Genomic DNA, 27,995 nt, shown 5'->3' with positions numbered 1-27,995 from the left:
TTGAGCTCAGAGGTCAGAGTTATTGGGGTACCTGGCTGGCTTAGTCAGTAGAGCATCTGGCTCTTGATTTGGAGGTCATGAGTTCGAGCACTCATGGGTATAGAGATTGCTTTAAAAAAAGGAAAAAAAAAGAAAGTCAGACTTATTGATGTATAAATGCTATTAACTATAACTTATAATGATCTATCATTTGTATGGTTAATTTTTTATAGTTTGAGGGGCACTTGTGGATATCATTTATTGAATACGTTCTGTGCACCAATCTTCTAATATCTCTTTAAGCATTAACTTATTTGATCTTCCTGGCAAATTTAAGACACAGGTACTATTACAACCCTCATTTTAAAATGATGAAACTGATTTCATAGTTGAGTCATGGAACTAACAAAGGGTGGAGTTGAATTTGAACTCATTCACCCTGTGGGTAGGATCCCCAATCTTATCCTCACACTAAATACTCTTCTGTTTGTCTCTGTAGTATTTTTCACTTGTGTTACTGCATTAGATAAAGTGCTACTATTATCAGGGAACCAAAGATCAGTGAGGTTAAGTACACAGCCAATAAGTGACAAAGCCCCATGTTTGATACTAGGTGCCTCATAACAGGTAAAAATACATACACTGGCATGTGTTGTAACTCAAACAGCAGCATAGGCAAAACAAATCTATGAGCCAGTGATAGTACAAATACATTTGTTTAAAGAGATATTAAAAGAAATCCACCCTCTCTCCCACATACCACATACCACACACCTGTGTTATAGCTTGCGTTAATTTTCTAGGACCACCATGACAAAGTATCACAAACTGTATAGCTTAGAACAACAGAAATGTGTTGTCTCGTAGTTCTGGAAGCCAGTATTCTGAAATTATTGTTGTGAGGGCCATGGTCAGCCCTAAAGACTCTGGGGAAGGACTTTTCTAGTCCTATCTGTGAAATTTTCAGTTTCTGATAGTTCCTTGGCTTTTGGGAACATAATGTCAGCCTTCACATGGTGATCTCCCCGTGTCGTGTCTATGTCCAGATTTCTCTTTTTTATATGTAAGGACGCCAGTCATTTTGGATTAAGCCAACCCTTCCTTCTCCATTTTGAGCACTATCTTAACTGATTATATTGTAAGGACTTTATTTCCAAATAAGGTCACATTTTGAGGTATTAGGGGATAGGATTTCAACACATGAATTTTGGGGGAAACACAGTTCAATGCATAACATGCTCTAAGCAACATAGGTGGAAAAAAAGAATATATATATATGAATATATATTTCATATATATTCATATATATATTTCACATATATATATTTCATATATATTTCATATATATATATATATTCCATCTCCTTATAGCTTGTGCTGGAACTCTGGATGATTCAATGGAAAGAAAATACTACCCCTTTCACAGCTGCATAGCTCAAGACTAGTTTGGAGCTCTAGTGAACTAAGGAAACAGATCCCAGATGGAGGGGAGGGATATTGACTATCCTCCCTTCATAAGAAATAACTTCATTAATACAAACTTCTATTATCCTGTACAAAACAGGCTGGATATGTGACTGATTAAAGTAGTAATCTCAGAAATCTTTATTCCCTCCTGAGTTATATATTTCTCTTTGCATAAAGATAACTCAAGCCTCTAGTACTTACATTTTGGAGGAGAAAGCCTCCAAGAAAAGATGTAGCTATATTTGAAATTGCTCCAGGGAACTCAAATGTAGTGAGTTGGTTGTCTGAGGAATTATCAAATGAAAATTGTTATCAGAACATCATAGACTTCAGAACTAGAAGAAAACCAGGAGACAATATATTTAAATCAGCCCCTTTAAAAACTACAAAAATGAATCTCAGAGGAGCCTGCTACATCATACAGTAATGAACATTGCTGGTTGGAATTTGAGTCCAGACATCTGACTTCTAGTTTATGATAATCTTATCCTGATTTCATTTGTGCCATTCCCCCTATTAAGTCAATGCACTCAAAGTTACAGATTAGTGAAAGCCTAAGTAAAATGCAGGTTCACACCTATTTATTGCCAGTATAAATCCCTTTTACAACCTCGTATCATCTTGCCAACGACACAAAATATGCTGAGTAAGGAAATGAGCACTGGGAATGCATCAGAAACTGCTAATTTGGAGTAGGGGAAGGAGCAGGAGCATTTGCAGTGTGGGAAATGGAAGGTAGAGATTGTGAATCAGTCTGGGTTTTTGTCTAGCATTTGTAGTTCTGTTAGAAGATAGCATAGATGGTTTAAGTGTCTGTGATGGTTAACAATCTGTAATAGGTCTTTCTAGACATTAAAACCAAAGAGTACCATCAGGATTTTTTCATTTTCTTTGAGCCTTTTGTAAGATTCTTTTCATTAGCACTGCTGTGTAAGGTTTATAACTTGGTAGTTACTAAGGTAACAGTATATTTTAGAACAAATAATACATGTCTTTGAAGAGAAAATTAATTTGTAAAATGAAAAGCAAAATTAATTTCAGAGTGCTTTTCTTTGATATTACTATAAGAATTATGGTGACAGACCTGTCATTTAAAGTAGTTAACAATAATAATTCAGCTTTCAAGAATTTCTAACCATATTTTTTGCACTTTTTAAAATCCAGTTTTAACCTTAGTTTTAACATTACTCAACCAAAAAGAATTGCAATGGGTGGAGTAACACTTTAAATGAGTTTTATTTACTATACTCTGGAATAGGTGGTTTTGCATGTTACTTCAGTCTTTTGTGACATATCTTAATTAATATAACTATTAAAACTGGATAGTCTCTCCAAATAATAAAATGTGTCTAGATCCACAGATATGTTATATATAACAGTGTGAGGACTAACATTTCATTTTCTTCCAGCTTTATTCAGATAGAATACCTGAATGCTATAGGTTATATTCAATGCATAGCTAGAGAAGTGCTACAAAAATAACAGACTGGAATATGTCAAAGGGTTACAAGAGCCAGCTTGAGAGAACTCCCAAAAGCCAAAATCTGGAACAATTTGAACAACAATATAACATAATGTGGGGTTATATATATCCGAAGCATTAAATAAATATCTTTGAAATCAGTCCATACTGATATAGATAAATGATTGAATAACTAAATAAATGGGGACAAATATTTAGGAGACAAATTCCTTTAAAGAATTCCAAAAGAATTCCAGATAACATACACAGATACTTCCCTGTCCCCAGAAAATGTGCTTACACCAGCCCTGTGACTGTGGACTATACTGAGTAACTCTTGGTCTAAGAATAGAGAATGCATAAGGGCCAATAGTAATGTAATGGGACAGATGGTGGCTACACTTGTGCTGAACATAGCATAATGTATAGATTTAGCAAATCAGTAAGTTGTATACTTGAAACTAATGTAACATTGTGTGTCAACTATATTCAGATCAAAACAAACAAAACAGACAAAAAGAAAAGGAGACAAAGGGTGAAATGGCAAGGGGAGCTGACTTTAGAACACACAATCTCAGATAAAGTTAACATTTAACAGTGATATCTTGATAACATACACCATTTGATAAGACTTGATAATAATGTCCTATTAAATGGCCCTTCTCCCCTGCGGTATTTATCACCAAAACCCATAGCTCCAGTCTTTAACCATGAGAAAAGACATTTGCCAAACCCAAACTGAGAGGCATTCTACAAAATATGTAACCTAATGCTCTTCAAAAGTACCAAATGAAACACAAGTGACATCTAAGAAACTGTCACAGATCAGAAGAGCCTATAAGATGTAAAAACTATCTAATAATGCGTCCTGGATGGGATCCTAAAACAGAAAAAGAACATTAGGGGAGAAAAACTAGTGATATCTAAATAAGGTGTAGAATTTAGTGGAGTCTGATTAATAGTAATGTACCAATTTGTTTCTTAGTTGTGGCAATACAGCACAATATAATGTTAACAAGAGAAACTGAATGGAGAGTATGTAGCAAGTCTGTACTACCTTTGTAATTCTTTTACAAATATACAACTTATAAAAATATTTATTAAAAAATATAACTACATCTAGTACCTACATTTTCCCAGAGCCACTATGAAAAATGTAGCAACTCTAGAAAACCCAAAACCAGCCAAACAAAGAATCAGCAGCAATAGTCATTGATTCCTGGGGTGTCTAGAGCATCATAAAGAACAGTGATCTAGCTGGTACAATATTAACTGTTTAAATATTTTTAAAAATATTTTATTCATTTATTGATGAGAGACGCAGAGAGAGATGCAGAGACATAGGCAGAGGGAGAAGTAGGATCCCCACAGGGAGCCTGTAGGGGAATTGATCACAAGCCAAAGGCAGATGCTCAACCACTGAGCCACCCAGGCACCCCTAAAGATTTCACTTGTTTGTTTGTCTGTTTATTGAAAGGGAGAGAGAGTGATAGCATGATCTGGAGGAGGGGCAGAGGGAAAGGAGAGAGAGAGAATCCTAAGTCAACTCTGCACTCAGCGAGTGCTCGATTCCATGACCCCAGATCATGACCTGAGCCAAAACCAAGAGTCATTCAATCAACTAAGCCACCCAGGCACCCCCAGCAATTACTATTTTAAATTGGTTCTACAGCAACTCTTTATTTTTCCATTCTTAATCCCTCAATCCATTACGCAATGTTACCTTTACAGAATGTTAGCTCTGAACAAGCTAAATTGCTCTATAGCTTTGAGAGAGGAATTTCATAGACTCCCTACCACATGCAGAGGAGGTCAAAACCTGTCCCACTTCTGTCTCTAATCTCATCTTCCACAATCTCCCATTGTCACCTCATCTTCAGTTAACAATCTTCAGTTCTCTAAATCTACTCTGTCATAATGTCTTGATATATGTCATTGCCCATGCAGTTACCTCTGCTAGGAAAATTGTTGCTTCTTTACCCCTGATTGTTATAGCCTTCAAGACTCCATTCCTTCTTCTCTACACATGCCTTTCTAACTTTGCCTAGGTTTCTTTTTTTTTCTATAAAACCCCTGCATATCTATCTTATAATATCTATTTTTTGCATTATTGCTTTTCATGCCAGCCCATAAACTTTAAAAGTATTTTTCACGAGTATCTCTAAACTGGCTGATGCAGTCAGTACTTAATAAATGTATAGTACATAAATGAAAGAATTTTTAAAAGTTTTATGATGTCACATATTTGATATTATGGATGTCAAATATTCTGCTATGGTAACTAGGCTAAGTCTGGTGTGTGAAATACTTAAATCTGTCATTCATTTGAGTATTTTTCATTTAAAATATCTCCAAACATTAGAGAATAGGTAACTTATTTACCTTTTTGAATAGAATGTATTTTGGTATGTTTTTTTCATATATGAAGCTATAGAATGGGAAAGAGTAACATCTACATTTAAGGAGCTGAGTATTTCTCTTAAGAGCATGGTAAATTAATGATAAATGGACTTAGTTTAAATGACTAGGCTGAGTAATTTATTTTTAGCTCGGTAGTATATCTGAATTCTTAAAATTGTTTTGTTTTTCAGGTTAGTGTTATAATGAATACTATTAGAATTTATAAAATATATAGTGTATTAAGCAATCTAAAAAGAGGTAAATTTTATCTACCATCAGAGTAGAGAAATATAACATCAGTTTATGAACACTTTTCTTACCACAGGTTAGGGAAACCGTAATATGTGATGATATTATTTTTGAGCATAATAATTTAAAAATACATAATGATTACATTTAAGAAACACTAGGGAACAAAAAATACATAATGATTACATTTAAGAAACACTAGGGAAATAAGGAAGTCTGAATCCCAGATAGCTCACTAATTAGCTAGCTTCGCCACTCTGAATCAATTGATTGATGTTTGCACTTCAGTGATTTTGCACATGAAATGGGATAATTAATATTTGCTCTGCCTTTGTCTATTATTATTTTGAAAATTACTTTCAGTGATGAGTATGGAAATTCTTTGAACTATATCGAGTATGATTCACTTGTATTAATATTGTTTTTTATTACATATAAGATTGCAGAGGAACCTTTAGTGAAATCTCAAATCTTTTATTATATCATACTTTCTGCCAAACTACATAAGCAAAGACTATTTTTCAATATGTGGGAGTTAGAATTATGTAAAGACAAACGTGAACAAATAAAGGCACAGAAACTAACAACTTTGATGTACTGCAGTTAAATACGTTGGGGATAAAATTCTCATAACTCTTAAGTTACAGATGGAAAACATACCTTGAGCCCCCCGTGCAGTAAAGAAACAAAACAACTCTCAGGACTTTGTCTCAGAATTCCAAGGCATTCCTCCCCACCCTCAACCACCATTCAGAGACAGCATATAAGACAAAGTTTGTGTCCACATATTAAATAAATGAAGCCCTTATCTTGTGTTTTGACTAGTTTGAGCCTTGATTCTAGCATGCATCAGGAAAATGGAATTATTTTGTAATGTATCAAACTCAATTCAAAGTTTGGTAAAAATAAAATCATTCTCTGATATTTGATGTTTCATTTTACAGATACTTAATAGTCTTTTGTAGTTTTTATGATGAAGGATAGATAAGAAGACTCATAGTGAAGAGCTCTACATAAGACAGCATTATCCTATTGTTACTTTTAAGGAAATGTAAAGCTGGCTAAAATATTCAACTCCCTTTCTATGTAATTGTTCCTACTTTGAAATATACATCCCACTCATTTTGTTTGTTTTGTTTTCTGTATACAATCTTGATTGTCAGAGCTGGTCATGGTAGCAAAGGTTGGAGATATAAAGAGAAATAGGATGAGCTCTGTTCTTAAAGTGCTTGCTTTCTTTGTTGGGATTCCAGTAAGTCAACAGCTATTGTTAATACAGGTTGTTAAGATTTTAGAGAGAAGTGTGTGCTTTGAGAACTATGATGGGTGAAATGAAGCATCACAGAAGAAATGCCTGAGCCCAATCTGTAAGAAAAATGAAATTTTGTCAAAATGAGATTGTGAATGGGATATTATATAGAAGGAACATATCTTTTTCAAAATTATGAGAAAATATAATAAACTTAGGGAAATGCAAGGAAACTGCATGGTATGTATTAGTTTCTAAGAGCTGCCATACCAATGTACCAAGACTGGATCTTAGAAATTTATTGCCTCATAGTTCTGGATGCTAGAAATTGGATATCAAGGTATAGGCAGGGTTGATTACTTCTGAAGGCTGTGAGGAAATATCTATTCCATGCCTCATTTCTAACTTCTGGTCACTCGCTGGTGATTTATGGTGTTCCTTAGCTTGTGGATATACCATGCCGATCTCTGACTTCGTCTTCATATGGCATTCTTCCTGTGTGCATGTCTGTCTCTATATCCAAACCCCCCCCCCCATTTTTAAGATTTTGTTTATTTATTTGAGAGAGAGAGAGCGAGAGAGTGAGAGAGAGTACAAGCAGGGGGAGAGGCAGAGAGAGAGGGAGAAGCAGACTCCTCTTTGAGCAGGGAGCCCTATGCCGGGCTCAATCCCAGTACCCTGAGATCATGACCTCAGCCAAAGCAGCTGCTTAACCAACTGAGCCACCCAGATGCCCCCAAATTTCCCGTTTATATGGAAACCTGTCAAATTCTATTAGACCCCTCCCCCATTACCTCATTTTACCTTGATTACTTCCATAAAGAATCTATTTCCAAATAAGGGCACATTCTGATGTACTAGGGGATTAGGCCTCACATATATTTTTTGGGAAACATAATTCAATGCATAAAGTTTTGAGTGTGGCTAGAATATAGGATGGATAAGAAGGTGTAATGGGCAAAAGGAAAAATGGATAAAAGCATAGAAATGGGAACAGAAAGATGAGCCTAAATTACTTAAAATAAGGATGTCCTAAGTAGAAACACAGGCACTTATTCCAAACATGCAATCAAAGTAAATTAAAGGATAGATAGAGATTAGTATACTCTCTCTGCAATCAGAAGATTTGGTTCTGGGCAGCCCCGGTGGCACAGCGGTTTAGCGCCACCTGCAGCCCAGGGTGTGATCCTGGAGACCCAGGATCGGGTCCCACATGGGGCTTCCTACGTGGAGCCTGCTTCTCCCTCTGCCTGTGTCTCTGCCTCTGTCTCTCTCTCTCTCTGTGTCGCTCATGAAAAAATAAAGAAAATCTTAAAAAAAAAAAGATTTGGTTCTGTATCCTGATAGATTATGTAGATTTTAGGAATGTGGGACAGTGTACTTGATTATTCAAACTTTAGTTCCTCAATTATGAAGGAAATTTTTTCTCTTAAGTAGCTTTGTAAAAATTAATAATAGAAATATAGATATTAGTAAAGTTAAATTAGTTTATTGAAATAAGATAGACATGAATCCTGGAGCTCATTTTTTTTTTCCATTTCAAAGTAATTATACACCTAACTTTAACCAGTTTGCTTTGCAGCTCACTTGTGGACAGCTCTCCTCTCTTGACCCCTGCTTCTCCTCCCAGTTTGTCATGCCTCGTGGCTTTATTTCCTACAGCATCCAGCCTAAAGTGTATTTCTTTGACTGGAAAACAGTCCGCCTACTGTTGCATCTGTCCTGAAATCCCTGAGCTGTGCTTAAATCCAGTCACCCACCTACTTCATTCCCACACTCAGCTTGCTGAACTCTGTAGGTGCCCTACAGTACCAACTGGCAGCTTGTTGCTCCTCCATAGATGGCTTCCAGAGCTGAGTGGTCCATGCTCCTCACCAAGCTGTAAACATGATAGTCTTCCCTAGTGGGGAGAAGACCTTCCAGAATTTTGCAGTCTCCTTAAGGGCTTTTCTCCAGTCATGTTCCTTGCTTTCAGCCAACGATCATATTTAAAACTTCACGGAGAACATGAGTTTTTCTGTTTTACCCTGTCTCTATTTTCTTTTCAGATATGTTTATTTAGATTTGTGAATCCACAAGTGCACACACTTCCTTGTCTCTAGTTTTATAGAAAGTGTTCACCTCTTTTCCAGTTCAGATCATGATCTCGGGGTGGTAAGGTCAGGGTGATGAGATCAAGCCCTGCATTAAGTTCCTTGCACAATGAGGAGTCTGCCTCTCTCTCTCTCTGCCCCTCCTCCCACTCACAGCTTGCTCTCTTTCTTTAAAATAAATAAATATATATTTTTTAAAAAATCAAAATAATATCACAGATCTTTTGGAACCAAAACGATGGCTAAGTTTCAAATGGTTTTCTTTACCATTCTCTTGAGAGAACTGAAGCCTAGAGAAATTTAAGAACTTTGTGAACATCACAGAGATTCTGTAGTAGAACCAAGACTTAAAATGGATGTCTTGAAAAAGAGCCTAGTATTCTTTTGTTACTCACTAATCCAATCCATTGCTTAATAGTACATTTATAAATAATAAAACTGATCCTACTTGTGATGACAGTTGAGATTTTTCATGACTTAAGGTTCAAGACCAAAACTAGAAGTGTTTATGTAAATGTCCAATTTCAGATGCATAATCACAGCTAAACATAGTTGAAATGATATTGGCCTGAGAACAAAAACTATAACAATAATTTAGAAATAAAATTTAAATATTTAGAAGAAATACTTTTAAAATAACTAGTCTTTTGGAAATATTAACTCTATAAAATCCAAAGTGTAAAGTGGAAGAAAGATTCCTTTTATTCTTATTTGTTTGTTTAACATTTCATTTAATAAAATGTTTTCTTACAACATGAAATCGCTCTTGGAGATCAAAGTCATTACGAGAACACAGCAGATTGTGCTTATTAGTTGATTCTAACCAGTTCTGCGGTTTAAGCAGAAGTTGTTTTTCCAAGACAGAGGCATTTCCGTCTGTTAGGAAATACAGACCTTTAAAATTTGTTTCCACTATGGCATTCTATCATAGCTTCTTCCTTACTAACTTTGAAGAATTTAAGACATATCATGTTTTCAATCAACCACATAAGAACATTTAAAAGAGAAAATGTATATCGTCTTGTTATATTCTTATATGAAGTTACTTTTTTAAATTATAATTTCATTTTTTTACTAAGCATGCCAGGCCATAATACAGTTATGGGGATCTGTCAAGGTATAAAGGCACATGCTCTTTTCTTTTCTTTTTTGTTCTTTTTCCTTTCCTTCCCTTCCCTTCTCTTCTCTTCTTTTCTCTTCTTTCTCTTCTCTTCTCTTCTCTTCTCTTCTCTTCTCTTCTTTCTTTCTCTTCTCTTTTCTTCTTCTTCTTCTTCTTCTTCTTCTTCTTCTTCTTCTTCTTCTTCTTTCTTCTTTCTTCTTCCTTTCTTCTTTCTTCTTTCTTCTTCTTTCTTCTCCTTCTCCTTCTCAGTATTTCTGTGTATAAGAAAAACCTCTTTACTTCCAGGAAACACATCCAACCTTTTCAAGATTAAGGAAATAACACACCAAGTATGCTATTTTAATTAGACAATATTAAATGAGAACTAAAAAGTCTGGTGGACTTAGCTCCAACATGTCTGTAACTTTATCACCATGTGGAAAATTAATGTTGCAAAGTCAAATGTGGCAATAAAATATACAGAATAAGGTATATTTGCTAAAGAATAAGTTGTATTCATGAAGCTTATACTCATAACATTGAACCATGAATAAAACTGTGTTTTATGTTGAGAAGTAATATGTATAATTTTAAAATGTTTAATTTTTTAGATGTTCTACTCTCCCCTGGCCCTCTTCATACCACCTTCAGTATATGCTGTTCATCTTCAATTCAATCTTCTCTACCAATTTTGGATCCACACAGAGGTAACTCTTTTTTTTTTTTTTAAGTTTTATACCTAAATAGTTAGCCTGAAGCAATGTCCTCGAAATCCACTAGCAGCTGATTTATTGTGTAAGAAAAATCTTTGTCTGCCTTCTTTAAGGAGAAACATCTGTTCATTTTTATTCCTTTTTATTGAATATATATTGCAAAGTTTATAAGAAGCAATGAGGCCAGTTGGTCTCAATTAAATAAAACAATTTTTTGAACTATTAAGTACCAAAACATTCTAATACTGTATTCAATACAATGTCTTCCTGTATTACAGTTTATTAAACATTGTTTACCAAAAGATGTTGAAATTCATTTCTATTTAAAGATATAAATATAATATATTAATAAATATCAAATATATTATAGATAATTTATAAATATAGTAATATATTTACAAATATATAATATATGTAATTTTATATATTTAATATAAATGCTATTTTAAATAATTATCATTTTATAATATAATTTATTATGTGTACTGGTATTGATAACATTTTAAGGTACATATTTATACATACACACATACATATATCAATCAGAGGGTACTCCTTGGAAAAAGTTTAATGCTTAAAGAAATTGTGAAAATATAATTTGATTGGAAATCTTGCTTTAATTTTAGAGTTTAGGTTTTATTTAGAGAGTGTTCAATATGTTTAGTTCTTTTCTCCTTAGAAAAGTGAGCAAGTATAGTTTCTTGGGTTTTCTGTGATATCTCAAATTGTCAGATATGAATGTTTGCAGATAGATCATTAAGCAACTGATTGTTTTATGAACTATTGTACGGTTCTGGTTGTTAAATACCAAAAATCACAGACCCAGAAAAATTTTTACTTATACACATGAGAACCTTTCTAAGCATTTGGCATTTGTTGGAAGCCTTTTGAAGTTTCGTAGGAAACACAGTGATGGGTGTTGCAGCTGGTTGAATATTGCAGATCACGGCTGCATTTGATATCAAAGCCTGATACAACAAAGTGCATTATTCATTAATCTGCAGTATTTCATGCTACTGCTTTACTTGGAATACAGAGACTGTTGCTATGACTTTGGACATATGTGGCATTATTTGAAGACCTGTGGTGAAACAGCATTACATTTTATGGCAGTTGACATACATCAAACAGTCAATAAGACAACCGTCTGAGGCCAATTCTGACTGTAGAGGTCAAAGACCAAATTTGTTTAAATCAGTAGAGGAAAGCTTTCTGATGATTTACATGGAGGGGTTAAAGGAGAATTACATTTTTATAGCAGCTCTGCTACAGGTCAGGCCACGTGTTGGGTCAGGTATTAGTTTGGATACAGAACAATGGTGCCTAAGTAACTTCCTCATTTTCCCATGCCCCTCAGAGAGGTCTATGAGCTTGAGTTCCATTGCAATATGTAAATGGGCAGTGGAGGCAAGCCAGTGATGAGACATTTCTTTTAAGCTCAGAACCTCCAGGTGGTTTCATTTCCAAGCTCAAAAGCAAAGTATGACAACCTTTCACATGTGTTGTACCTCATATTTTTTAAAATATAGTATCATGTATAATTACTACTACTGAGCTTCACAGGAAGCAAGAAGACACTTTGTGAAATTGAGGTTTTCTCTAAAAGTTTAAAATGATATCATTAGGTGTGAATACATTTATAAGATTTTTTTTACAGCTGTGTATTTCATTACATTTATTATTGTAGACAGCATATTACCACTCGTTTAAAAGAACAGAATCATACAGGAAGTAGATTATACTTTATATATATATAAAATATATATATTTTAAAATTAAGTCTTCTTTTCACTCCATTTCTTGATTACACTTGCCTCTCTCTCTCTCTCTCTCTCTCTCTCTCTCTCTCTCTATATATATATATATATATATATATATATATATTATTATTATCATGTGCTTGCCCTAGGTTTTCAAAGTTTAATACACGAACACAATACTCCATTCACAGAAACAATATGCGAGCTGAAATACATGTGACAATGATGGCCAAACAGCCTAGAATAGTCCCAAATGGAGGTTTGATTCTTCCAGTTGTTTCACTGCTACTGACATCCATAAAATAAGCTTTCATTCTGAGGGGGATTTGGCCGTAAGAAGGTACTGATTTTGTAAAAGTGAAGACAGGTTCATGTGTGTCAATCAATCAGGTTAGAAAGGTTAGAAAGTAAAAAACAAGACAAAGCAAAAACAGTAACAATATTCTTTTGGAAGACTGTATGTGAGAGAAAAAATATATCATGAAACAAACTGACGAGTTTATAATGAAATTTTCTATTTATTTTTGGATTACTTTTGATGAAGACACAACAGTGTCTGTCCCTTTTCTCTTTTCTGAAAATCACAAAATCTGCTATAAATTATACTCTGTTGTTTAATTCTTGCCTACATTTTTGTTTATTGTTCATTCATCCAAAGTGTCTGCAACACATAGTCAGTGATGCTCTTTTCTTCTGAGTTTACCCTGGCAAGTAGAAAAATTTATTATTTAATACATGTTTTAAAGTTAATAGCTGTGGAACATTGTAACTTTTTTCAGATTTTAAATGATATTTGGGTATTGGTTGATTCACACAGTACAAGAGTAATAGTAACATTATCTCTTACCTTTGATTTGCTATCATTGTTCATGCTGTATCAGTCAATGCTTGGGCAAAGAAACATAAAAGAGAAATAATTATTTGGTATTGAAGATTTGAACCAACAGGATTCAAGAATTTTTATACTGCTGAACTGAAGCCCCTAAATGGGATATGATGCAGTTGCAAAGAATATGAGCAATCTTTTTATGTACTAATCTGGACAGATATCCAAAAAATAACAGGGCATGGTGTGTGTTAATATTTATATTAAAAAAGAGAAAACAACCATATGTTTTATATGTTCACAGATGCATGAAATGTTTCTAGAAGTACTTTGGCTATGTGGATAGCCAACTCTTTTCCCAGGGGAGAGATATTTGGGATGACTAGGAATGAAGGATTAGGATGAGATATTAACATTAATTTTACCCATTCTAATGTGGTCAAGGAGCTATCTCTTTTTGATAATAGTTCCCTAATAAATGATGATGCTGTGCAGCATTCCATGTACTTATTGGGCATTGATGCATTTGCATTAATAAGCTGCCCGTTCAAGCTTTTATCTATTTTTTATTAAGTTGTTTGCCTGAGTATCTTGGAATTCTTTATAGATTTTGGACATAAATCATTGTCAGATTATATGTAGTTAAGTTGTATTTCCCCATCCTGTAGCATGTTTTTTCATTTTCTTTGTGATTACTTTTGAAAGAAATGTTAAATTTCAAAGTTTAATTTATCTTTTCCTACTGGTTACTTTAGGTGGATTTTGTTTGTTTTTTGTATTTTCTCCAAAAAGTCTTTGATTATCATTTTTTGAATACCCCACTTACTATTGCACCCTTTAGATTGGAGACTTTGTTTCAGACTTTGGATTTCCTGAGTCCGTTGTTGAAAAGAAATTGACCATATGCAGTTGGCTCTAATTTTAGACTTCTATTTTCTTCCAATGATTTGTTTCCTCTTATACTAATCGCTCACTTTAATGATTGTTATAACTTAATAGGAAGACTCATATAAAATGATTTGTTTGAAAATTCTCCAGGGGGATACCTGGGTGGCTCAGCAGTTGTGCATCTGCCTTTGGCTCAGGGCATGATCCCAGGGTCCTGGGATCGAGTCCCACATCTCCCTCTCCCTATGGCTCTGCCTCTCTCTCTGTGTCTTTCATGAATAAATAAATAAAATTTATAAATTAAAAAAAAAGTTCTCCAGGGCTTTCTTATGGACAATTGTATAGTCTTTGAGTAGAGAGTTTTCCTTTCCTTTCCTTTCTTTTCCTTTCCTTTCCTTTCCTTTCCTTTCCTTTCCTTTCCTTTCCTTTCCTTTCTTCCCTTCCCTTCCCTTCCCTTCCCTTCCCTTCCCTTCCTTTCCCTTCCTCTTCCTTCTTTCTTTCTTTCTTTCTTTCTTTCTTTCTTTCTTTCTTTCTTTCTTTCTTTCTTTCTCTTTTATTCCTTTATTTATGTCATATATTTCTCTCTCTTTCTCTCTCTCTCTTACTTCATTGTTTAGAGTTCACAGATAGTTTAGGTCAAAGTTTGGAAAACAAACAAACCAACCTACCTGTTAATTATTTCCTTAAACATTGTATCTGTGCTTTTCTCTCTGGACTCAAAATACATGTTTATTAGACTACTTGATATTGATTCATATTAGTTATGCTCTCTAACTATTTAAATTTCATTTTTTATTTAAATTGGCTATTTTTTGTTAATTTGTCTTCAGATTTAATCACCTTTTCACCTGCTCTTGCTAATGTATTATTAAGCCCATTCAGTGGATATCTCACATCAGATAGTGTGCCTTAAGTTATAGAATTTCCATTTTTATTTATAAATAGGTTTTACTTCTCTGCTGAAATTATCTGTCACTCATTATGACTGTGTTTTCAAGTCTTAATTTTAATAATTATTTTAAATTTTTATTTTTTTAAAGATTTATTTATTTATTCATGAGAGACACAGAGCGCAAGAGAGAGGCAGAGACACAGGCAGAGGGAGAAGCAGGCTCCATGCAGGGAGCCTGACATGGGAGTCAATCCCAGGACTCCAGGATCACAACCTGAGCAGCGCTAAACCTCTGAGCCACCCGGGCTGCCCTATTTTTAATTTTTCATCAACTAATTCCAACATCTGAGTCATGTGCAAGTCTACTTCATTTGACTGTTTTTTTTTCTTGTTATGGATCAGTTTCCTTCTCTGTATATCTCGTAAATTATTATTGTTGTTATATGCCAGTCTACTTGGCACATTTGTCATAGGGACTTTAGATTATGTGATATTCCTCTGACTTTTTATTATTTTTATTGTGGGAGACAGTGAAATAATTAGCTAATTATCCTACATATTTGGAGGCTTTGATTGGACATGGGACTTTTGGTATGATCTGAATCCTGGGGTATATTTACTATCCTTGGTGGTCTTTAATTAGTGGTCTTTACTCTTAGGGCAAAAACTTTTTTTTTTAAAAAGATTTTATTTATATAAGAGAGAAAGAGAGCACTAGCAGAAGGACAGGCACAGGGAGACAAAGAAGGAGAGGCAGACTCCCCGCTGAGCACAGAGCTTGATGCAAGGTTTGAGGCAGGGCTCCATGCTGGGCTCCAGGGTAGTTGGGTTGAGGATGGGGGTCCTCTTTTCCAGAACATGGAGATCTTGACCTGAGCCAAAATCAGACCCTTGAGCAACTGAGCCACACGGGTGCCCCATATCTTTTGTTTTTGTTTTGTTTTGTTTAAATGAAATGCCTGTAGTGTTTACAAAAATCTAGCATTTGCATTCTACTTTTTCTCTTACCAGCACTAGGCAACAGTTGAGATCCTCGTCAGCAATTTTCTAGCTTTTTACATTTCTAGCTTTTCAGCAAGTTCCTTAATGCCTCTTCCTATCCATGAATATTTGTATGATATTTAAGAGTCAGTCAAGACTCTTAATTCAAGAGTCAGGAGACTTATATGTGGTTATTGTGGCTTCTCCCTCTGTGAGTCCTTTCTTTATAGGAAAGAAACCTTTCAGTTTCCAGTCACTCTTGCTGTCTCAAATTTTGATTTCTGATCCTAGCTTCATGAGACTGGCACTTCTTCTTTCAATCTTCCCACTCCCACCCTCTTCTCCTTGCAATCAGGACATGCCTTAGGACAGTCATTCTATTAGAATCCTACTGAGTGAGCTATATCCACTAAGCACAAACGGTGCCATCAGAGCTCTAGCTGGCAAGCTATGAGGAAAACAAATTCTTCTCATCACAAGACTATACTCATACAACTGTCCCAAGCAGATGTTTTCTCTGCAAATATGTATATGACATGCATATAGAGTAAGCATCAATAGAAATTAGAATATAGGAGAACTACAGAAATGCAATGTGCAAAATTAGAAAGCATAAGAGATATGCAGTGGAATTATGAAGCAGTGTAACTGAAGAGACAATAGGAACTTGAAGTTCGTAGAAGGTAGGAGATAGAAGAATAGGAAAATGTTATGAGTGGGAAATATCAGAGAGGGTGATAGAAGATGAGAGACTCCTAAATCTGGGAAATGAACAAGGAGTAGTGGAAGGGAAGGTGGCGGGGGGATGGGGTGACTGGGTGACAGGCACTGAGGGAGGCACTTGACGGGATGAGCACTGGGTGTTATGCTATATGTTGGCAAATCGAACTCCAATAAAAAATATACATACATACATACATAAATAGGAAAACATAACTTTATAACAGCAAAAACAATAGAGTGGTAGCAGCATGAGCTGGGATTTAGGAGATCTGACTTCTTCATACAACTAATAGAGTGGTTTGCTTATTGCCCTTTTTTGTCCAACATTATGATTTTCTTGGAAGCCTAGCAGTATTTTTCTCTTCATCAAAATCTTATGGAGTCTACCAAGACCCAGTCTTGTATGAAAATGTAGTTTTATTTTAAGTGGACTTATCTATTACATCTTATTATTTATTAAACCGATGAGAAAGAATAAAATATATAATATTTGTAACATGAATTTTAAGTCATGATTACAGAGAAATATGTTTAGCTTATCTCAAATTTCTGTAGCTGTTATTTTATTTTTTGTGTGGATAGGTAATATATTAGAATTATTGAGCTAGTTGATAAAGCTTTTTCACTAATAAATTAATATTTTTTGCATAAAGATGGTATTTGGGAAGATATTCTTAAATACTTCACATACTATAATTATTAGACCTTATATATGAATATTGTAACACAGATTTACTCAACTCAAGTGTTTTTCTTAAGACATCATAAAAGTGGGGTGCCTGGGAGGTTCAGTTGATTGTCTTCTTTCGGCTCAGGTCATGCTCTCCAGATCCTGGGATCAAACCCTCCCATATTTGGGCTCCCTATTTAGCAGGAAGTCTACTTTTCTCTGTCCCTCTGTCCTGTCCCCCCACTCTCCCTGCTCATGCATCGTATCTCCCTGTATCATAAATAAATAAATAAACAAACAAATAAATAAATTAAAAAAACATAATAAAAGTAGGGGTGCCTGGCTGGCTCGGTCCATAGAACTTGGAAGTCTTGACCTTAGAGTCATGAATTCATGCCCCATGTTGGGTGTAGAGTTTACTTACAAAAAAAAAAGAAAATAAAAAATAAAAATAATAGTATTTACATAATGTAAGCTATGTTTGCCTCTTGTGGCCTCAGGGATTGTATTGCCTGAGTTCAAGTCCTGACTTCATTTATGCTATTACTATGACCTTGGACAGTGTACTTTACCTTCCTGTGCCTTAGTTTCTTCATATGTAAAATAAAGATAATAACAATACACAGTATTGAGTATTTAAAAAGATAGTTCATATTCTAATCTGTCAGTTAAATGTTTGCAGTAGTTCTGTTATTGTTCTTATCTTTTCTGTAATCTAGATACTGATTTTGTTGTATGTCACTTACTAATCATTCCTAGACATCGTTATGATTATTTACGTACATTTTTATGCCTTATAATTTTAATGCAACTCTTATTTTGGTTAGTATGACTCATTAATATGAATAAATGCAGTTGGATTTTAGACTTAAGGAAGTAATGCACAAGTTTACTTGAGAAAAATGTATTTCTTTATGAGTTTGAAATTCTGATCATGAAATGCATTATTTAGGGGTTTTTGTCATAAACTTTTTTTTCTAATTCAGGAACCAATCGATGTACAAAATTATGAAATTTGCCAAATTCAATGTATCTTTTTAAATATTTCAATTATTATATCCTATTGACTTTCATTGAGTGCCTCTTGCTTTCCTAGTCTTGCATGTGACAATAAATAAATAAATAAATAAATAAATAAATAAATAAATAAATACTGGAACAATGAGATATAATATTCTGTATGAAGGAAAAGTAGCTCAAAAGATATTTTAAAATGACTGAATTTTAGAAGACTAAACAGCTACGATTATCCCAAGTCACAAATTCTCACTTATATTTGTCATTGATGTGATATGCCCCAAGGAAAAACTTTGATGGGATGAGACTTCTGTTTGTCTCATATTTTTCATTTTGAATGTCATTTACTTTTCCAGAACTCATTTTTTCAGGAAGTATTTTAAACATTTTAACCAATATATTCTCACTAAATCTTCAAGACAAGTCTATAGAATAGGTAATACTATTTCCTCAAATTAAGTATACTAAATAACCTGTCGTGCATCACAGGATTAGTAACTGTCAAAGCTGGGCTTTGTACTAAGAAGTCAGGCTCCAGATTCCTTATTTTCATCCATTTCTGATCTTAATGTTATAATAGCCACCATATATTAAACATCCAATATGTGCCAAGTGAAAAATTTTCATTTAATTCTAATAAAATAATTTGAATTACTAAAGGTCAATTAAACTTTTATAGGTTGTAAAGAATCAATATAAGTTCAAATAACTTCAGTTAATGAGGCTTTATTTTAAGGATACATGTAGGAGTACATGTAGCAGGAAACTATCCCAGAAATTTAATAGACAATTTCAGAAAATTGGAATTTTTATATTCACCAACTTTGTAGGCAAACATTATCCTTTTTAAAGCTAAGACTATTGAGATTCTACAGTTTATATAAGGTAACACAGCTGGCTTCAGAGCTCATGTTTTGGCTATGACTTACTTATCACCCTCTTCAAACAATATATTTATATATTTATATTTATTTGTACCATGATGGGAGGCAGCAGGGTTCATAAATGACCCATATGGCACACTGAAAGAAGATCAAAGCTATTGGTTAGTTAAGACAGAGCTCAGTTGTAATTTTTGCCTGGACCAAATTCTGTGTGACTTTTATGCACACCTATTTGTCCCTCTTATAATTTGACTTATCCTCAGAGACCAGTCCTACTGGAAATCTCTTGGTAATGTTCAATTGCTTGATGAACGAAATCTAAACTGTTTTAATTTTATATTTCTCATGCACTGCCTTCCAAATAGATTTCCTGTGTACATCCCATACTTTCCATTCCGTGCAATTCTGTCAAATTAGATATTTTCCAGTTCCCAAATACATCTGATATACAATCATTAGTATTTCTCTTCTTTCATATTTTCTATATAGATTCTTTAAGGCCCAACTCAAATTCATTCTTCATTAAGTATGTCCTCTGTTAACAGTAAGTACCTATGTAGCTCAGGCCATGTGTCAGTCACTATGCTAAGTATTTCATAAGATTTGCTGATTTAAGCATCATACAATCCTATTGTCCCCATTCAAAGAGAGGAAATTGAAGTATTAGAGATTAAATAACTTGCCGAATGTTGTAGCTAGATTAACAGATATGTGATACAAAGCTTGGTAAAAAATTTTCATCTGTCCTCCTCTGTAATCTGGTATCACTGATTTTACATTTCTTAGAAATGACCCAGATTACCTGAAACAACCCCAATATATGCCTATTTTCATGGCATAATTGTTAATAGCTCATCCTTTCACTCTTTTAAGGTATTATACAATCATTTTCCTCCTAAATAGCCCTTTGATCTTTCTTAACCTTTTTCATTCATTATTTCACCTTAGCTCATACTCTTTCCATCAATTACATAGATGGCTATGATAGAATTTTATTTTTTCTATTCCTATACTCTTTTCTATATATTTGCATACAACATCCATGGTGATGATTTTAGAAACCCAGTAATATCAGGCACTGCCAACATGAGAACAAACATCCACAATGGGTAGTTTTGAATGGCTTTCTGCTGCCTCAAAGACAAAATCAAATACCTTAAATTCATGAATAGATTTCAGCGTTCTTAGAATATGATCTTTGCTTACCTCTGCATTCCCATCCTATTAGTTAGATGCTCTAGCCAAACCACCCTGCATTTTGCTCTCAAGCATACCAAACACTTATTCATTCTTTGTATTTATACATGCTCTCTTTGTTGATGACCTTTTCCAAATGTAATTCCTGATGCTATTCAATTACCACTTCCTTCAGAGTGTCTTTTTTTCACCTCCTACTTAACTCTTTAAGTGCGGTTTCTTTATATTACAATTGTGTTTATTTCTATTTCCATCCTGACAGTTAATAAATGAGAGTATAAACTCTGTTGGAGGACATAATGTTATGACACACTGTTTCCTGCTTATGGAAAGCATTCAGTTAATAATGCTTAGTTTTACTTCTTATACCTCTATATTATATTTCTTGCTAAACTCTGTTTCTCCCATTATTCTGAGTTCCTTAATAGCAAAAAACAAAATTTGCCTCATCTATTGTGTGAACATGTTTGTCTATGTAAGTACATATATTATATACATATGAATGAACTTTAATAAATGCATATGGCAGTGTTTAAATAAATACTTATATCTCTTGTATAATAAATTTGTTATGCATATACATATTCATACTTATATCTGGAATATAGCTATGCCATATCTCCCCTAATAGAATATAAATTTTTAAGGCTTATGATCATGTATCTTTTAAGATTTAAAGGAATTTTCAGGAAGAAGTAGTTTTTAAAACACATGTTTCTGAAAAATACTTATTTTAACAAAAATAAAATTTCATGCTTCTCATTCATCACGTGCTTATTTCAGTAGTGCCTAATCTAATAAGACTTTTGTTCTGGAAATAAACTGAGATATTTCATAGTACTTTTGCCTGTTTATTCTCATAGTCCCTTCTATTCCTCTCTGAATTTCAGGTTCCAATTCTCTCTTTTCCTTTAAAGGAATTATTTTACCTTAATATAATTTTATCTGAAAGAGAGACTGAGATCGTGAAAGAGAGCAGGAGCAGGGAAAAGAGGGAGAAGCAGTCTTCCTATGGGCAGGGCTTGATCTCAAGACTCTGGGACAATGACCAGAGCCAAAGGGACCATGACCTGAGCCAAAGACAGATGCTCAACTGATTGAGCTACTCCAGCACCCCTCCAATTCTCTCTTTGTAGTACTCTTCTTCTTTAGAACTTAATTTACTTCACTATTCTCATATTGTCTCTAAGTAATTACGTAGTTTGTATCTCTAATGCTAACACTCTTATGGATTTAAGGCCAATGTTTCCAATGTCTCATTTAACATATTCACAGGAATACTTAACACTACACCTAGTTAACATGTTTTAAATGTATTTCATTATGTGTCAAATCAGCTGCTCTTGGGATCCCTGGGTGGCGCAGCGGTTTGGCGCCTGCCTTTGGCCCAGGGCGTGATCCTGGAGACCCGGGATCCAATCCCACGTCGGGCTCCCGGTGCATGGAGCCTGCTTCTCCCTCTGTCTATGTCTCTGCCTCTCTCTCTGTGACTATCATAAATAATAAAATAAAAATTAAAAAGATATGTATATAAGTGAGAGAATCCGAAGGACTGTACGTATAATTGCAGTGATTGGCATAGCAGTTACTCATGTGGCTTCTTTCTTAAAAAAAAAAAAAAAAAAATCAGCTGCTCTTCTTTGCTTCCGTTGCTACTTCAGGTCAACACCATGATCAAATCTTGATGTTGCTTCTAACCTCTTTGTAGCTTGTCTTTAAGTCCTATACATGTTTTCCCTATAAATGATTTTTTGTTCTATTCTATAGTTACCTTTTAAGATAATTCACCCTCAACTTATTCGTGTATTATTTTGTAGTTTTTTCCCAAATGTATTAGATAATCAAATCTCTTTGAAAATCATACATTAAAAAAATAGTTCTTGAGTGCCTACTCTGGGCCAGACAAAGAGACTATTCTAAACTGCTGTACTTAACTGGTTTTGCTTGTTAAGGATCATTTTAAGAATCATGTCCTCCTTCAAGAATTTATTAGATTTTAGTGATTCTTTCCTAAAGAAAAAAACTTCACACACACACAAAAACTATATTGAGCTTCCCGAAAAATATCATTGGACTATCTAAAAATTCATAGATCACTGTTTTAAAATGTCTGTTCTGAAAAGACTGGAATTTGAAGCTTTCTGGCATAAAGTATAAGTTGGGAATCTACTGACAGACTTGAAAAGAAGAATATTTTAGGAACAAGAGAGTAATACGACATAATGTTTAAGAGTATAGGTTGTATAATCAAAGAGATATCTGCCCTCTGTTAGAGGTTTGTACACTACTGTTACTGTGTTTGCAGAACCTAAAAGAGTTCCTGCATAATAGAATCTCAAGAAATGCTTGCTAAAGGATGAGTGGGAATATTTAGTAAATGTTATTTAAATTCTCTGACCTTGCTTTCTAATCTGTTAACTGAAGGTAATTATACTCACCCCATAGAGTGTGGTGAGGCTTAATAAAATAACATTTGTTAAGTGAATAATCAGGAAAAATAATACTAGTTATTATAGTGGTTATTATGAAAGAAGTCATAAGACTATTTATTAGAATTGGTACATAAAGGCGGAGATGGATGGGTCACATGCATGTATCAGAATTATCTGGGTGCTTTCTCAAGATATAGAATGATAGACCCCTTCTAAGAACCACAGAATATGAATAAATCTCCTCTGAGCTAGGATAGGAATCTACAACATTGATATTATGAAGCTTGAGCACCATGAGTATAGGAGCTGACGGTAAACTTCTTGAAGATAAAGACTGTTTTATTCATCTTTGTTTTCCCACTGTCTTGAACTTGGGTGACCATCAACGAATATCTTTTTAATTAACGAATGAATTGATCTTGCTAACTAGACTTTTTACAATACATATGTGTATTGGAGAAGAACCAGAGAAACAAATGCTCATAGGAAAGACTTAGATCAGAGAGTACTGAATTGTGTTTCTTCAAATTCATGTGTTGTAGCTGTAATCCCAAACATAATGATGTTTGAAAATGGGGTTTTTAGAATGTAAACAGGTCATGAGAGTGGAATCCTCATGATGGGATTAGTGCCCTTGTAAGAAGAGACATGAAAGAGAGGAAACAGTAAGAAAGTAGCTCTTACCAAACACTGAATCTTCTGACACCTTGATCTTGGACTCCCTAGCCTCTGTTACTGTGAGAAGTAATGTTTGTTTTTTATGCCATTTAATATATTGTATTTAGTTATAGCATCATGAACTAAGACAGAATGTACTAATTAAAAAAAAGAGGGTGGCCAGGGTGGCTCAGCAGTTTAGCGCCGCCTTCAGCCCAGGGCCTGATCCTGGAGACCCGGGATCGAGTCCCATGTTGGGCTCCATGCATGGGGCCTGCTTCTTCCTCTGCCTGTGTCTCTGCCTCTGTCTCTCTCTCTCTCTGTATGTCTCTCATGAATAATAAATAAATAAAATCTTTAAAAAAAATCATGAGGGATGAGTGGAGGGCATATTCTTTAGCTTGTTCTTAGAAGGAAAGTATGCACATGAAAACAGGGCAAATGAACTTAAGACAGATCCTTGTAGCTTCTAACCTAATGATTGAAAAATCCATTCTATATTTGACTTTAAAAGATTAGTACTTGCAAATATTTTTTAACTACCAAAACTTATAATTAGAAGATCTGTCACATGAGATTATAAACTCTAATGCAGATGCATATGTTTTATGGATGGAAGTATCAAATGCTTAGGCAATTCCAGGTACATAGTCAGTAATCCATTAATATTTGTTGATGAATGAATGTAGAAGCCACACCTGAAATTGAGAATATTTTAATAGTAATCAAAATGTAGTGAGTTTTAGAATGAATCATATATATGGGGCATGTATTACAATGCCTAGATTGGACTTTTTTTTTTTTTTTAGATTGGATATTTAAACAAGGACTACTTAACCCCTCAGTTTATTAGCTACCTTTTCTTAACAAATGTTACTACTACTGATAATAATGTGGTTCTTTTTTTTCCACTGAGTATCCAAATGGGTAAATATAAAATTTGCATTACACTAGAATAAAGTTTTATATGTTATGCTTATGAATGTTTCCTATTTCCCTTCTGTCAATTTAATAGGTGTCATTAAAAAAAAGAAAGTCACTTGGAATTGACCTCTCTTTGAAGAAACACATTCAGTAGCTAGTTGCATTCATTTTTCCAAGGAAAAGTCAAAAGTGTTATTTAAAATGTAAGCCGAGACAAATTCAAATAAAATGCTAACTAGTCTAGCTCTTGTCCTCTTGTTTAAGGAATAATACAATCATAAATGACAAGAATCAGCCTTCAAGATAATTTATTATAAACGCAGTCCTTTAAAACTGCTGTTTATTGTATAAACATAGCCTAAGTCTCACTCTTCTTAAAACTAAGCTTTTAACTCTTTAACCCTATGGTATAGATTCATCAGAAATTTACTCCCTATGAAGCTCTTTATGATCCCAACAGTCCTGATTCTTCCAGATTGTTTTATTTCCAAACTATAAATATTGTTTTTTCACTCCTCAGTGTGGAAATTCAGCTACCTCCATATTACATGCTTACTGAAGTAGAAAGCTGCCTAATCAGATAGGAAAACATTTGGCTGTGAATAAATCAGCATTTGTCGAGGATTTCAAAGTGTGAAACTAGGCAGACAAGCACACATCCTAAGAGCTCTGCTTTCTCTTGCTTCCCTGTAGAGAAATCAGAGGTTAATATGGCTGCCGCCACCATCTGTCTAAATACTTGAGTGTGTTGTCTTGAATTAACATAGCAGAACTAGTGGGGGAGGTAATTAAGATTTTATTTTTACATTTCATCACCAGATGCTCTACAATATAAATTTATCCATAAATGTTCAGATTGATTAAGATTTTAACAAGAACGATGAGTATTTAAAAATCAACTAATTCAGAATAAGAAGTAAAATTATTTTAATGTGTTAACTTGCAGTGTTCATGGATTTTATTCCTTTACTAAAACTTTCAATAAGGAATTGCTGTAGAATTTCTTGATAGTAAAAATTTATTCCTATATATATATATATTCAAGCAATAATAACTGGCATTGTCACTCATTGTAACTTTTTAGAAATATGTTTTATTTATTTATTCATGAGAGACACAGAGAGAGAGAAGCAGAGACATGGGCAGAGGGAGAAGCAGGCTCCATCCAGGGATTCCAGTGTGGGACTCGAACCTGGGACTCCAGGATCACGCCCTGGGCTGAAGGCAGATGCTCAACCACTGAGCAACCCAGGTGTCCCTCATTGTAACTTTAAGAAATAAATTACCTGCAACTAAATTGTAATTTCCATTGTTCCACTCTGTGGTCTCTGGAAAGATCTTAATTTTCATAAAATAAGCACTCATAAAATAAGTACTTTTCATAAAATAAGCACTCAATAAATACCTCTTAAATAAAGCAACCTCACATAGAGACTGTTGAAGAAGCTTATGAACAAAAGAAAGTTCTCTACAGTGTTCTCCAGGAGCAATCAATAGGATTTTTTGCAAAGCTACACTATAGGGGGCTATATATAAGAATATACTTTTACCAAAGGTAATTTTTAGTTTTTGACCTAGAAAGGAATTTAATTTGCTTCTTATTAGGTAATCTTGTGCCAGTTATAAATTCAAGTTGATTATAAGTTCAAGTATCTGCACTGTGCAGTAGTAACTGAAAAGAAAAAAAAAGAGTGATTTTCTCATCCTTCTCAAAAGTACAGAAAATTTTTGAAAAAAAAAAACTTTATAAAACTTTTTTTTTTCTGAAAATGTTCTAACTTTTCCAAGGAAGAATCCACTGGCTTGTAAATAAGCTTCCTGCAGGAAATGCCTGTGTACTCGTTCATTTCTTTTTACTTCTAAAGCCTAGTAAAGTCCATAGAAATTCAAAAAATCTTTGCAGAATGATTGGACTGGCTGACAAGGGATTACTTGGTTGGCTTATTGTGCAATTATCTTTTGATAAAAAACTCAGATAAAATTTATAAAACAGATTTTAATGATCTGAAACATTACTTCCAATGCTAATAGAGAACTTTACTGATAACTTAGTATTTAAATATATAATTGAAAGGTCTTGGAAATATTTATAACCAACTTGCTTTTCAAAAAGATATGCATAATCCTATAGTCATTGTAGAGATCTTTCCAAATAAAAGATTTTTTGAATTTTTTATTCATAAAGGTACATGCATAGTTGCAGACATGCTTAGCTGATAGATGAAAGAAAGAAGTAAAAAAAAAAAATAAAAGAAAAAGAAAAAGAAAAAAGAAAGAAAGAAGGAAAAAGAAAGGAAAGAGAGAAGGAAGTTAAATTACCATGAAATAAATAACTAATCAGTGTATAATTATCAGTCCATTTAATTTTAGTTTGGATTTGCATTGAATCTTGTGATTAATGTACCTGAAAAGTTTGCCATTTTCAGACTATCTGTCAAGCATATCATCCTTGGTTAAATATAACATGACAGTGATTTGTATATCAGATGATAATGTATTAGGAACAAGTTAGTATTTCCCTTAAATACTATCTGTAGTGAGACACAGAGGCCCAAGTGGTATGTGTCCCTGGAACATCAATCATGCATGATACTATATAGAAGTCTTGACTAGTTAGAGTCAATGGCATCACTGAAATCTAATGCTCATCTGAATGCAGGCATTTTCCTACTATGGAGATTTCATTTCACTTCACCCCCAGCCCAGTCACTCTTCAGCATCTATCATATTGTTAGCACATTCATTGTTAATGAGGATTCTGTAAAACACATGCTTCCTAGGACATATTTTCCCTATTATGATTTTCTCCCTCTCAGACAGGAAGCATGAATATTTGTAAGCGTGTCTTATTTGGAAAGAAACTTATACTTAACCATAGGCTCACGTTTTCTTTCTGAAAACTAAGTGGTTATGAATATTCCTGTAGGTTTTCAATAATATATTCCAGTATTTTTAGTACCCATTTGCAAGTAGAAAAACTGAAGAGTGGAAATATAATGTGACATTTCCAGTAGTATACTAAAATTTGACAAAAGAATAGAATTGAGTGGTTTCTTTTTAAGATGGATTTAGAAAGTCTCTTCTGTAATATCAATAGTCAAAGTAAGGTGAGAAGAGGCAATTTTCCAAGCAATTCATTAAAACAAAATTAATCATGTTTTGAATTAACTGAGTTTTTGTTGAAAGCAAGTCTGGCGCTCCAACTTGTGCATCAGTTAATCATTTCTGCGACTCTTAATTGAACTACAAAACCCTAAACAGTCAATATTTCCCAACCAGAAGAATCAGTGAAAATAACTAAGAAATGTATAGAATAGAATATGTTAATTTTATAAGAAATAACTTCAGACAGGACATTAATTTAGAACATTTATTTTGATGTTTTATAGAGTTCTACTTTAAGTGATTTTTTTCAATTTCAATTGGAAAGACC

At 33.9% G+C, this 27,995-nt stretch overlaps 1 protein-coding gene across 2 annotated transcripts in view; it reads left to right on the top strand.

Moving 5' to 3' along the window:
• Positions 1–27,995, top strand: part of AGMO (alkylglycerol monooxygenase) — a 334,118-nt gene that overhangs the window by 127,380 nt on the left and 178,743 nt on the right. For both annotated transcript variants that reach the window (XM_041727450.1, XM_041727449.1), the window contains exon 5: positions 10,610–10,705. In XM_041727450.1, coding sequence (XP_041583384.1) covers positions 10,610–10,705 — 96 coding nt within the window. The remainder of the gene's footprint in view (positions 1–10,609; positions 10,706–27,995) is intronic.

Source organism: Vulpes lagopus, chromosome 13, assembly GCF_018345385.1.
Source record: "Vulpes lagopus strain Blue_001 chromosome 13, ASM1834538v1, whole genome shotgun sequence".
NCBI lineage: Eukaryota > Metazoa > Chordata > Mammalia > Carnivora > Canidae > Vulpes > Vulpes lagopus.
This window is presented reverse-complemented; position numbering and strand designations above follow the sequence as displayed.